Below are 14,073 nucleotides of genomic sequence, written 5' to 3'. Positions count from 1 at the left end.
TGCCGACTATCGCCTTATCTCACTGACATCATGCATGTGTAAGTTGCATGTTGATGATGATTCGCACGATAAATGCGCGTTTGTCGTGTTTTTTAGAGCGGTACAACGTTTTTACGGCTGCTCAATGTGGATTCAGGAAAAACCGCAGTGTAATTGACTTATGTGCAATTGACTTATAGCTCTATACACCAGCATCCGCACCAAATTTAGGGGAAAATGACATGTTGGCGCTGTGTTTTTTACGTTGAAGAAGCTTATGATACGACGTGCGTTTACGGTCCCCTTAAAAAGCTCTTTCATGATGGTGTTCGGGGAGTTATGGGCACATTGTTAGCGACCTTTATGACTGATCGTTTTTTAAGAGTTCGTGTTGGCTCACACTTTTCGGATAGCTACCAAGAAGAAAATGGCGTCCCCTAGGGCAGCGTTCTGAGCGTTGCTTTGTTTGCTGCGATGATTAACGATATTGGTGACCTCCTTCCAAAGTCGGTCAGTCGCTCTTTCTTCGTGGATGATGTCGCCACCTGGTACGCCTCGTCAAACCTTGCTTCTTTGGAGCGTCGCTCGCAGTTGGCTGTGGTCAGCCTGTAAAGATGGAGTGTTGTAAACGGACTACGTCTCTCAACTTCGAAAACAGTCGCTATGCACTTTTGTAGACGACGTCGTCAGTGCCCCGCCATGGCTTTAAGGCTATACAGCCAGACCATTTCGAACGAACCATTCCAGTACCCCCCTTTTGGGTCTGCAGTTTGATAGCCGTTTGGCGTATAGGTCACACCCGAAAACCCTACGTGACAACTGTTTTAAAGCAATGAACATATTTAAGTATGTGTCTCGAACATGTTATGGGGCGAACGGGAGAACACTGTTAGTCCTATACCGCTCAATCGTGTGTTCGAAGCATGACTGGATGTTTTATTTATGACCGCGCGCCGGGTTCTTGCAAATGTTTATTAGACACCGTGCACCATACCGCATTACGCATTATGACGAGAGCATTCAGGACATCACCAGTTGCTAGCCTTACCGGGGAAGTAAATGAACCGGCGTTGGTACTGAAAAGGGAAATGCTTGGCACGCGGTACTTTTGCAACCTGGCTCAATTTCCAAACCATCCGATCCACCGAGCAATTTTTCCACGTAATGTTGAAAGCGTACTCCAAAATAGTGGAAGGCCGTCGTCCGCTATTCCGCTTGGTGTCCAAATGAAGGAGCTGTCCCGGGAAGGCGGTATTAGTTTGCGTGGTGTGTTAAGGTTGCGTCCCGTAGTACCTCAGTGGGAGCTATTCTCACCAAAAGTGGATGCATTCCTTTCACGCATCAGGAAGCAGGAAGCGGTCCGAGGCGACTTGAGATTGAAGGCCCTGGAGCACATCGGGTCGTACATGGGATTTCAAGCCACAAATATTGATGAGTCCAAAACGGAGGTGGGCGTTCGTGCTGCATTTGTAAATGGCCAAGCCACTCGGGCATTTTCTTTACCGAAACACGCCTCAGTTTACACGTCCAAGCTCGTTGCAATCAGTAAAGCCCTATGCTTTGTCGAAGTTGGTGAGGGCAACTCATACGTGATCTTATCCCATTCTTTGAGCAGCCTGTTGGCCCTGACAACCTTTAACCCACCTTGTCCCATTATACAGGATATTTAGTTTGCCTGACAGCGCTGGGTCTTGCTGGTAAAACGGGCAGCGCATGCACCTTGCACCCGTTCTTTACCCTCGCCAGCAAGGAACTTTTACCCTGCCATCGCGACCATTGTAAAGGGGAAATGGCAACGCTGCTGGGACGCCATTGTAAGCAGTAAGTTGAAGGTGATCGAGCCACGACTGGGTCCATGGCCGTCAAGCTCACGTAAGTTGGGACACGAAAAAGTAACCCTCAGCAGACTACGAATTGGCCACGCGCACGCAACACATAGCTTCCTTTTGTGCGATGGAGAACGGTCTAAATGTCCTCGTCGTGATGCGCTACTTACGGTTCGCCACGTTATTCACTTTCGCCCACAGTTCAACGAAAAGCGGTCACTTTACTTCGGACGAGATGCGTCAGGTCATACCTTTTCAGACCTTACTGGCGACGATTACCGCATGTTTGGCACCGGACAGCTGTTTTCCGTTTTGGGAAGCGTAGGATTTGCAGTCATTTATGCCCCTCGGTAGCCACGTAACTGTTATGGGCGCAAAATAACCCCGGAAGTCGACGCGCCCTAAAACCCCAGTCATCATCATTATCATCGTTGCCACCCACTACATGCGGCGGGAGGGGCCTGTTTACTGTCCGGGTGTCTCACTGCCACCCACTACATGTGGCTGGAGGGGCCTGTTTTCTGTCCAGGTGTCTCACTGCCACCCACTACATGCGGCGGGAGGAGCCTGTTTACTGCCCAGGGGTCTCTCTGCCACCCACTACATGCGGTGGGAGGAGCCTGTTTACTGTCCAGGTGTCTCACTGCCACCCACTACATGCGGCGGGAGAAGCCTGTTTACTGTCCAGGTGTCTCACTGCCACCCACTACATGCGGCGGGAGAAGCCTGTTTACTGTCCAGGTGTCTCACTGCCACCCACTACATGCGGTGGGAGGAGCCTGTTTACTGTCCAGGTGTCTCACTGCCACCCACTACATGCGGTGGGAGGAGCCTGTTTACTGTCCAGATGTCTCACTGCCACCCACTACATGCGGCGGGAGGAGCCTGTTTACGGTCCAGGTGTCTCACTGCCACCCACTACATGCGGCGGGAGAAGCCTGTTTACTGTCCAGATGTCTCACTGCCACCCACTACATGCGGTGGGAGGAGCCTGTTCACTGTCCAGATGTCTCACTGCCACCCACTACATGCGGTGGGAGGAGCCTGTTTACTGTCCAGGGTCTCACTGCCACCCACTACATGCGGTGGGAGGGGCCTGTTTACTGTCCAGATGTCTCACTGCCACCCACTACATGCGGCGGGAGAGGCCTGTTTACTGTACAGATGTCTCACTGCCACCCACTACATGTGGCGGGAGGAGCCTGTTTACTGTCCAGATGTCTCACTGCCACCCCACTACATGCGGTGGGAGGAGCCTGTTTACTGTCCAGCTGTCTCACTGCCACCCACTACATGCGGAGGGAGGGGCCCTGTTTTACTGTCCAGGTGTCTCACTGCCACCCACTACATGCGGCGGGACGGGCCTGTTTACTGTCCAGATGTCTCACTGCCACCCACTACATGCGACGGGAGGGGCCTGTTTACTGTCCAGATGTCTCACTGCCACCCACTACATGCGGCGGGAGGACTGACATCCGTTGTCGGACCGGACACCGGCCTAGTGCCCGGTCTGACCTGGTAGTACAACTCATCAACCCGCTATCCGAATTATCGACGACTGCTGACATCAGCGCGGACGCTGTAGGACCAGAACCGTGCGATGCAGGCCGAGCCGAGTGGTTGCGTGGTTAACTTGAAATCTGTCTAGGAATAGGCCGTGGTAGCAAGAGCTGCAGCGAAGGCCAGGCTATAACGATTCGGGGTGTTAATTTGAGCAGCAGTTGTTAAATAGTGATGTGCCTAACAAGACCTGCTTGAGCCAAACTAGATAATGTGTGAAGCATATTTACCTGACTCACTTGGTACCAATGCCTGTTTTTACCGGAAACCTTATATTACGATGTGATGATTCTGCAACGTTTTGACCTCATCACGACCTTTACGGAAAGCGAGTACCCGCCAGTATCCCTTCAGTTGTGTTTGGACTGTGTCTGTTGCATTGCAATCGAAGACAAAACGCAAAGGTGGCGATATTTCAGTTCGGTTAGGTTTGGCTGACGTACTGCTTTTGAAAACCACGATGTTTCGCACGTCCGAGGACAAAATATAAACGGTCTGTGTAGCCCCAATCTGTTCATGTCGACAAGCGCACCTCTTGAAAGTGTATTTGCCGACATGGCCTTGGTGATCCCATCGACGACGCTGTACAAATGATGCATGCTGCGCTTCACGCCTCCTCGCAATGTTATGCCAACTCATCACAAGAGGGTCGGCTTTAGTCGCGGGCTCAGTCAGGAAGCTCGAGATCAAGCCAGATGTTTTTTTCGTCACGGCAGTGACCTGACGTCATGTAGAAATCATCAGGCTGAAAAAGGCTGAAAAGGTCAACGCCTTCTTCCACGATCACGTTTTCTGGCCTTTCAGCGCGGCCAGTTGAACAAAATGCTAACATTGTCCTTTTTCAGCGTTTGTTTGATCTGAAAACCTTTTTCGAAACTTGGTTTGTCGCGTAGAATAAATAACAAAGTCTGGAGGTTAATTGATTTAAGTTTTAGAAAACTCCGTGCCCTTTCGCCTCAAAACAAGCCAAAGATAAAAGTAAGAAAGGAGCGTACTACAGTCGCAGGCTTTCGGCAAGCCCGAATCGGATAATCATTTGATGACATTCAATTACTGTCCCACGGTCGGTGGAAGATGCTGGGCTGTTTATGCACCGGGTACGGATACCGGAGCGTACCCATAGTTTAGCCCCACTAAAACATAAAACGGCTGGAAGCTGGCCCGCAGGCATCATCCTATGTCCGGGGTGGCCGTACTGCAACGTGCCGTATCCCGTAAACCAACCCTGTGCAGAACTACCCGGCGAAAGGGCGGGGCCAAAATTATTTGCTGAATTAGGCGACACAGTTTGGGTGTTAGGTTCAGGGTACACGAACAAATTTCCATTCGCCAACGCTCTAAATCCAAAGCCACGCATTCAAGACGCTCGAAATAGATCAGTTAAAATCAAAGTCCCAGTCGAATGATTGAATGATTTCAGTCGCTCGCGTGTCGTTGACGGTGACTGTTGTTCCGTTTACAGGCACCATGCGGCTGCTTGCGGCCATGGTCGTGCTGCTGGCAGCGCATGCGCGGGCGGCCGAGGAGCGTTGTCCATGCACTCCTAGGCCTCTGTGTCCGGGCCACTACGGCACATCGCCGCTGGACGTGCTGCAGTTCGGCGTGCTGCGGCCCTGCCCACGCTTCGGCTACTTCCGCTGCTGCCGCCAGGGCGGCGCTGCCGGCGCGCTGCCCCGCCGCCGACGGCCGGCCGTGCACGTGGTGGAGGCCGACCGTGTCACCGACGCCGGGCAGGTATGTGTCGCGGTGCTAAGAGGCCAGATAGGTACATTGAAATCAGTGTGGGATAGTTCTAAGTTTCATGAGGTGAGTGGGGGAGCGTGCGCACTTCGTTTGTGCAATCTGCATGCATGATTCATTCACCTCGCAGCAGTTAACCAGCCTTTTCTTTCGTCTGTGCGTGGCAGGCGTGATATGCAAAAACAAGATCCTCTGTTTTCATTTCAGAACGAAATCAATCCCCGATCACCGTCAGCGTTTACAATTCCACTTGAAGTAGAGGAAGACAAGACTGTTTTCAATTCCGACCTAGTCCCTCTAAAGGACCTGAAATTGATATTCCAAGACGTGAATCAGGTAGACCAGCTAGCTAACTCAAAAACCTCAACTTTGGTTTTCGAAACGCGTCCAGAAGCACCCTTCGTGACGAGCCAAGAACAGGGGCCGACCTCGGAGCAGTATGCTCGGGATGTGCTTCAAGTCGAACAGGAATCTGAGCCTGGGCCTTCTTTCGATGAGGTCAGAAGAAATGCGCTACGTATCACGAATGCCAATATCGAACACGCTTTAACCGTCGCCAAAGTCGACGAGGCGCTATCTATCGGTGACGCTACTGACAGCGAAGCGGTGTCTCCAGACAGCGAACACGTCGGCGGCCAACTGGAAATCATCATTGCTGACACTGGCCATGCCTCAGCTGAAGCCGCAGCCCACGCGGAGCCCCCTTCCGTGTCCGATGTTCAATCGAACGCCTTTGTCTTGGACCTGGACGCAGCAAGAGACAACCCGCGTCTCGTGGCATTCCGCGTGCGGCCGCCCGCGCGCCCCTTCTCGGGCGTGTTGCGGCCGCCGTGTGGCTGCTACACGTGCGGCACGTGTCCGGCGTCAAACGTGGCGGCAGCGCGCACCACCCCACTGCCGTGCTTCGCCGGCTACGAGCCGTGCTGCTTCCCGGAGCAGCCCTGGCCCGACTTCGTGCCGAACGACTCCGACGTGGTGGCCCCATGCACACCGCCCGGCGCCTGCACGCGGCCGTACCATTCGTCGGTGCTGGATGTGGTAGTGTTCGGCCCGCTGGAGAAGTGCTTCCTGGGTCAGGTGCGCTGCCTCGACCCGCTGCTGGTGGAGGCGGGGCTGATGGCGCCGCAGCCGCCGCCGGTGTCCGCCGCCGCCTGCCCCCACGCCGCCGCCGCGCCAGCCTCCGACGCGGAGGGCGAGGACGGCCCCAGGGGCTTCGGCGTCGCTTCGGTGACGGAGGAGGGCGGGGGGTCGGTGGAGGGGCCGCCGCGCGCGCCGGTACGCGTGCCTACGTTCCAGGGCTTCAGGACCGTTCCCGCTGGTCACGCAGAGTCTGGAAGGCCACCTGGTACCGGCCATGCCCCGAATCCGCTAACAGAGTCGGATTTTGCAGGAGTTATCATCGGGTCAAGACACGTGCCGACTTTCAACGAACACTATCCTCCACCCAGCGTGGATTTCCTTGACATGCCGTTTCAAGACGAGATCACGACTGCTATCCCCAATGTACGTCTGGGCAAGCAGCATTTCCAGTCCGCTTCCAACGGCGGAGACTACAATGATCCACCATCCCATCCTGGAGCCCAAAACTCGGGCGCTGACCTCAATCCCGACCCCGTCTCACAGCTTGACGCTCCCGTACCTGGACCGGAATTGAATGGCGCACCAACCGATCTTTACCAGGCGGAATCCACGTTAAGCTTTCGCCAAAGTGGAGCCCTCTCCACCGCTGGTACCAGCCAAGATGACGTACACTTTGCTGACCTGGTCGAGGTTAAATCCTTAGCGAAATCTGATCTTGGCGAGGTTCAATCCCTTCCTGAACCCGATCCAGATAAGTCTGAATCGTCAACTGCCTTCGATCTGAACGAGGCTGACGTTCCTCGGGCTTTCGATCCTAACGAGACCAAAACCTTTCCGAACCCTGAAGTGGACGAGCTTGAACCACTTCTGGACGTGGATCAGGACGAAAATGGACTGCTACAAGATTCTGGTGAAGATGGGACTGAACCTTCGACGACCGAGGAGCTGGACGAGACTGTATCTTCATTTGATTCCGATCCAGAAAACTCCACATCCATAAAGTCCACCTCCGAGGTCTGGGCGGGATCCGGTGCTGGTGAGGTTCAATCCCTTCCTGAACCCGATCAAGATAAGGCCGAATCGTTAACGTCTTCCGATCTGAATGATGCTGACGTTGCGGGAGCTTTCGGTCCGGCCAGGACCAAAACCTTTGCGAACCCTGAAGTGGACGAGCTTAAGCCACCTCTGGACGTGGATCAGGACAACAATGCGCTGCTACGAGGTTCCGGTGAGGACGGGACTGAACCTTCGACGACCGTGGAGACGGTCGAGACTGTATCCTCAGTAGATTCCAATCCAGAAAACACCACACTCATGAAGTCCGCTGCTGAGGAAGCTAAGCCTGCTGCAGGTGCTGATCTGGAGGGCGCGGAATCCACGCTGGTTTATGATCTGGATGAGGCGGAATCCACATGGAACTACGATTTAGATGCAGCTGAATCCATGTTGGCCTCCGATGTGCATGAGGCTAAGTCCTCGGCAAAACAACATCGGTTCTCATACCTACCCCTACCTTCCGATGTGACCGACAGCGATACCCCCCACGCTGACCTGGACGGCGTTGAATCCATGTTGGCCTCCGATGTGCATGAGGCTAAATCCTCGGCAAAACAACATCGGTTCTCATATCTACCCCTACCTTCCGATGTGACCGACAGCGATACCCCCCACGCCGACCTGGACGGCGCTGAATCCATGTTGGCCTCCGATCTGCATGAGGCTAAATCCTTGGCAAAACAACATAGGTTCTCATATCTACCCCTACCTTCCGATGCGACCGAGAGCGATACCCCTCACACTGACCTGGACGGCGCTGAGTCGCTGTTGAGCGCGGTGGGGGCCTCTACTCACCATCACCATCACGATCCGGAGCACCAGCACCAGGAACACCAGGAGCACCGGGAGGCCAATCAGCATGCTGAGAGCGACGACCACCGTCTGCCCTCGTCGGGCCTGCACGTGGTCCCGGCTCCGGACCTCACCCTGGGGCTGCACCAGCTGGCTGCCGCTCCGTCTACTGACCTGGGCGCGCCTCAGCGCAATCTGGACGCACTCGGTGATGCTGGACGGGAGATACAGCACGATCCCGAAACACCCGCCGCCCAAACGCCGGAGCCCCGCGCAGCCGACCTTCGGCTGGCGAGCACGTACCTCCCAGTGCCCGTCAGTGTTGATCGCGTGGTGGTCAGTGATGGCGGTGCTGCAAGTGATGTCCCAGAGGCGACGCTGCCGGTGGTGTCCGACTCCGCGCTCACCCACCCTGACTCGGTGAGTCTCGAGGTCGGTCATGACGGCGGCCCGGACTTGCGCATTCCGATCCCGTGCCGGTCGCCCCCCGCCTGCCGCCGACAGTACGGCAGCAGCGCCAGGGACTTCGACGTGCTCGGCTTCCTGCCGGCCTGCCCGCGCGGCCAGCGCCGCTGCCTCGACCACGTACTCATGGTGTACTCGCGCTTCACTGATGACGAGGAGGTGCTGACTGGCGGCTCGAACGCCTTCGTGAACAGCGGATCCGTGACCGACGTCGAGCGGATACCGGCGACGGGCGAGCGCTTCCCCGCGGAGACTGGCACTGTCACGGCGTCAGGCGGCTTCAGCGAGGCGTTCCGCGTCTGCAGCCAGCATGTGAAGGACGGCGTCAGAGCCGCGGAGAATGGCGAGGTCGCGGGCGCTGCTGCGGCAGGCGCAGGGGATGACCTGTCGTCTGAGCCGGTCCAGTATGGTGAGACGTCTGTCACCAGTGGCACCGAGAGTGGAGGAGAGTACACGATGGAGATGAATGGACAGGGCGAAACGGTGATCGTCACAGAAACAAACAATGTGAGTGGAGCTGGCGGGTCCATCGAGGTCCAGGGCGAGTCACTGTCTACCACCCGCAGCAACCATCGAACCTCTCGGTGGCGCTGTCATTTCGGGCGCTCCCGGTGGACTCCCGGTCACCACTCAGCAAGGGGGAGAAGCTGCGGGAGCTATCACCTCTGGAGCGTAAGTGTTGAAGGGGTCGCCTCACAAACAGGTCTGGGAGAACAGCCTGCTGTTACAGGAATTTATGAAGGAGGAGAGGTCACAGTTCCCTCTGGTGAGCAGGCCATCGCTGGGATGCTCACTGGAGCAACTGGAGGCGGAGAGTTTGTGACTGTAATAACTGGTCAGAATGGTATCTCTGCAGAGACTGAGGTCGCAGTCGAGGCGGAGGTCTCCGGCGGGGGCGAGGGTCGAGTCTGGGACCGAGGCTGGAACTGACACGAGCTCGGGCAGCGGCGGCGTGGGCGTCACTGTCCCACAGCTGGGTGGCCTGCTCGGCGCGGCAGCCGGGTCCACCTACCCGGCCAGCACGGACGCCTACAGGTCTGGATACCGCGCTGCCTCTGGCGCACTGCATGGCGGACACAGGCCGGCAGGACCTCGGCAGCCACAGACCTCCTACGGACCGCCAGCATCTCACAGCTCTGGATACCGCGCTCCCTCTGGCGCACCGACTGGCGGACCCAGGCCGGCAGGACCTCGGGCAGCCACAGACCTCCTATGGACCGCCAGCATCTCGGCCTGGGTATGCACCGTCTCCACAGCCCAGGCCAGCGCCTGGCCCACCCAGGCTGGAAAAGCCGAACCTCACCGTGGGACGCCGCGTACCACCCAAAGCCGGTCATTTAGCGCCGCCGCGCGGACCGAAGCCGGCGTACCGACAGCCCCATCCACTCAAAACTGGGTATGGACCGCCACCACTCAACTACGGACCGCCACCGCCACCAGTCAACTACGGACCGCCACCGCCACCCATACTGAAATATGGACCACCGCCAACACCCAAACCGAAGTATGGACCACCACCAACACCCAAACTGAAATACCGGACCACCACCAACACCCAAACTGAAATATGCACCACCACCAACACCTAAACTGAAGTAGGACCACCACCAACACCCAAACTGAAATATGGAGCACCACCAACACCCAAACTGAAATACGGACCACCACCAACACCCAAACTGAAATATGCACCACCACCAACACCTAAACTGACGTATGGACCACCACCCAACACCCAAACTGAAATATGGAGCACCGCCAACACCCAAACTGAAATACGGACCACCACCAACACCCCAAACTAAAATACGGACCACCACCAACACCTAAACTGAAGTATGGACCACCACCACACCAAACTGAAATATGGAGCACCGCCAACACCCAAACTGAAATATGGATCACCACCAACACCCAAACTAAAATACGGACCACCACCAACACCCTAAACTGAAGTATGGACCACCACCAACACCCAAACTGAAATATGAAGCGCCGCCAACACCCAAACTGAAATACGGACCACCACCAACACCCAAACTGAAATATGGACCACCCCCAACACCTAAACTGAAGTATGGACCACCACCAACACCCAAACTAAAATACGGACCCACCATCAACCCCCAAACCTGAAATATGGACCACCACCTACACCTAACCGAAGTATGGACCACCACCAACACCCAAACTGAAATATGGTCCACCGCCAACACCAAAACTGAAATATGGTCCGCCACCGACACCGACACTGAAATACGCACCGCCAACAACAACCCAGACTGAAATTGGAGCACCACCAACACCGACAGTGAAATATGGACCAACCACCAACACCGACACTGAATATGGACCCGCCACCAACACCGACACTGAAATATGGACCACCCGGCACCTCTCACAATCGATTAAAGCCGCCCACCTCGAAGGCCTGAGCAAGCGCATCGGCCTCCTCTAATACACGAAAGTCCCACCCAGGCCAAAGTACGGCCCGCCGTCTCCTCCACTGCCCCAACCTGAGCAAACCTGCACCGCAGCTTGATGGGCCTCCCAAAACGCATCTGCCACGTCCCGTTCCGGGGATAGCTGAACGGCCGCATCGCCCTGAGTCCCCGGGTTTCAAGCCTAGAGTAACCCAGCGCCCAGACCTGGATCCCATTATGGGCGCACCTCCCACCGTAAAGGTGGCGAGACCGCGGTACCCAGCGCCCAGACCTGGATCCCATATGGGGCACCTCCCACCGTAAAGGTGGCGAGACCCGGGTACCCAGCGCCAGACCTGGATCCCATTATGGGGCACCTCCCACCGTAAAGGTGGCGAGACCCCGGGTACCCAGCGCCAGACCTGGATCCCATTATGGGTCACCTCCCACCCGTAAAGGTGGCGAGACCCGGGTACCCAGCGCCCAGACCTGGATCTCATTACGGTTAACCAACCACGAGGAGGTCATGGCCGGGTTGCACCTCCAGCCATAGCCCACCATTATGGGAAACTGATGGCCAACGACCTGTGCGCATTTGATGGTTCCGACGTGTTCGGCAATGCTGTGCCAGTGGTCGCTGGTCCTGTACCGGTGACCAACAGGTCTGGACCTGGTCCGTCAGCCGCTCCTGTAGTCTTGACCTGGTCTCCGTCAGAGCAGGCCGTGTGGTCACGTCGGGTCTCTCACGGACGGGGGTTGCCGTGCCTCCAAGGACGGGTTGTTCGTGTCTCCACAATGCCCGTACGGCATGCTATTTGAACGGCTTGTCCTCTGTTTTGACGGCGAGGTTGTGGATGCTGAGTGTTCTAAACCGAGACGAGATGCATTTTGGAGGATTTCAATAATCATTTCCGTCTACGGCACGGCATGTGTGCCGAACCTTAGGACTCGTGGATTTTGCCCTTAAGCATTCTGTATGGTGCTGATTATGTACATTACCTACGCAGCCTTGTGATTATGGATCGTCCGGTAAGTACACGATTCGTGTTGCGAGTGCAAAACGGATTTTCACACAATAACCGTGCCCTAATAATTTATCTTGGAACACTGTACTTCACCGTACTATGCTGTATATTTCGCTGTACTATATACGCATTATCATTCGCAGGACTCGGTGGGTGTTAATAAACATACTATTGTAGCCAACACTACTTTTTTATCTTTTAAAGAACAATGCTACAAACAGGACGCCAATAATTTGTGGAACTCGTGGGTCTGCAAAAACGACTAGTTCCAGTTGGGAATGGCCCGCTAGGCTCCAACTCCAGGCGTTTTTCAGTGTTCGCCCCATGACTACACCCACGGGAAGCGGGCCCGGCTGCATCGAAACCTCCCCCCCCCCCCTCCTCCGGGCGAGTAGACCACGCGCTCTCGAGCAGACGAAATCATACAGCAGTACAAGTTACAATCATATCTTTCATCGCATGGAATAAATAGTTACAGGCGGGTTGCTGATACGACAATCTATAGGTACTGACTAGAATGTCTAATAAAAAATCGGCAACCCCATCAAGGCCACCTCGCCATGTCGGTCTTAAAAACCTGAAAATCTGACCGCTCACGAAGTGAAAACCGCGCTAGCAGCAGACCTCACTGGCTGCTGTGACCTCGTCAACACATATTACCCTCACTAGAGGATCGCAGCCGGAGCGCTCCAACGCCTCTAACGCCAGTGCAGCGCCCAACTCGTGCTGCTGCGGCCATTCGGTAACAGGCGTCCTTGCCTCCCATTCGTGACGCGCGCGGAACGCAGCCAACACGCGCGACCGAGCACCGCCCCAGCCCCAGCGATGGGCGGGCTCCACTGAGGCGTGCGGCCAGCCACGGCCCGGCGGGGCGCAGCACCACGGCCGGCACAGCAGTAGACGCCTGCCGCCCTCGGCCGCCGACCGCCACTGTCACAGACCACGCCACTGGACGCGGCGCGCGGGTCACTGCAGTGCCATCCTCCCGGAGAACCCGTCTGACCCCTCGCAGCATCCTCCGCACCGTAGCTGCTGCTCAGGAGGAGCTGGCTCGTACGATTTGTACGGGGCTCGTCCAGGGTTCGGCAGACGCTCGTTCAGGGCTTGCTAGGCTCGTCCAGACCTGGGTGGGGTCCCGTCCAGAGCTAAGCCGCGGCACTTCTGCAGCTTGGCAGGCTCGTCCAGACCTGGGTGGGGTCCCGTCCAGAGCTAAGCCGCGGCACTTCTGCAGCTCGGCGTCCACAATTTGCGTCCAAGGGCTCGTCCGGACCCGTCCCGGGGCCCGCTCGGAACTCGTTTCGGAGCCCGCCCAAGACTCGTCGTGCTCGTTCTGGGGTTCTCCTGGATCTGGTCCGGTTCGTTTTGGGGCTCGTCGGAACGAGACCGGCGCCCAGTCAGCACTGCGACTCGCCGCTCGAGTTGAGCTTGTTCTCCCGGCTGGTGACGCCGGCCTCCAGCATCTTGTTCCGCTTGTACATCTCCATGTAGTTGAGCTGCAGCTGCTTCTGGTAGTTCACAACCTGCTCGGCACAGCAGCCACCGTCAGTTGTGATGGGTGCTGGGCACAGCAGCCACCGTCATTTGTGCCGTGCGCGTCAAGTCATTATTGAAGGGTTTTATGATAAAACGGTGTGAATATTACACATGCACAGACGCTAACAGACCAAGCCATGTCGGAAGCTTCCTGAACACATCAACACAGCCGTTGTCAGCAATACTACGAGGAAATCTGTGATCGTACGTGACGCTGGGCAGGCAAATCAACCAGACTCCAAAAGCCTGCATTTGTACCAGGAGCTCCTTACGATCCAACAGCTGACGGTTCGCAACGACGGCCGCGCGTGCGCGTTACTCACCTTCTGCTTCTCGTCGTCGCCAGTGCAGCCGCTCCTCCTCGAATGCCTCCTTCTGTGCTTGCGCCTGCGCACGACACGTGCTGAGCTCGGCGCGCAGCCGGTCCATCTCTCGCCGCAGCTGCGCCATGACTGCCCCCGTCTCGTCCGAGCGTGGCTCCGTCACCTGCCGACCGCAGCGCGGCTCATCCTCTCATCCACGCTGCCTCCCGTGGCCGGGGGCGGTGGTCACCTGCTGCTGCTGATAGGTCACCGTGGGAGGGGCTGGCCAGTG

At 56.5% G+C, this 14,073-nt stretch overlaps 1 protein-coding gene across 1 annotated transcript; it reads left to right on the top strand.

The window, feature by feature from the left end:
- The first annotated feature begins 1,768 nt into the window (after nucleotides 1-1,768).
- LOC119092897 (uncharacterized) lies at nucleotides 1,769-9,181 on the top strand. Its single transcript, XM_037215797.1, has 5 exons — nucleotides 1,769-1,793; nucleotides 4,828-5,099; nucleotides 5,313-6,212; nucleotides 8,538-9,005; nucleotides 9,065-9,181. The coding sequence occupies exons 1-5, from the start codon at nucleotides 1,769-1,771 to the stop codon at nucleotides 9,179-9,181; spliced, it is 1,782 nt and encodes a 593-aa protein (XP_037071692.1).
- The last annotated feature ends 4,892 nt before the right edge of the window (nucleotides 9,182-14,073 follow it).

Source organism: Pollicipes pollicipes, unplaced genomic scaffold (genome assembly GCF_011947565.3).
Source record: "Pollicipes pollicipes isolate AB1234 unplaced genomic scaffold, Ppol_2.1 Scaffold_3619;HRSCAF=4251_pilon_pilon_pilon, whole genome shotgun sequence".
Taxonomy (NCBI): Eukaryota; Metazoa; Arthropoda; class Thecostraca; order Pollicipedomorpha; family Pollicipedidae; genus Pollicipes; species Pollicipes pollicipes.
This window is presented reverse-complemented; position numbering and strand designations above follow the sequence as displayed.

Bases quoted from the DNA above. Each gene is read 5' to 3' on its own strand.
- LOC119092897 (XM_037215797.1), top strand. From the start codon at position 1,769: ATGGCAACGCTGCTGGGACGCCATT. The intron at 1,794-4,827 runs GTAAGCAGTAAG...TTCCGTTTACAG, and splicing joins AACGCTGCTGGGACGCCATT to GCACCATGCGGCTGCTTGCG. The intron at 6,213-8,537 runs GCGGGGCTGATG...TGCCGCCGACAG, and splicing joins TCGACCCGCTGCTGGTGGAG to TACGGCAGCAGCGCCAGGGA.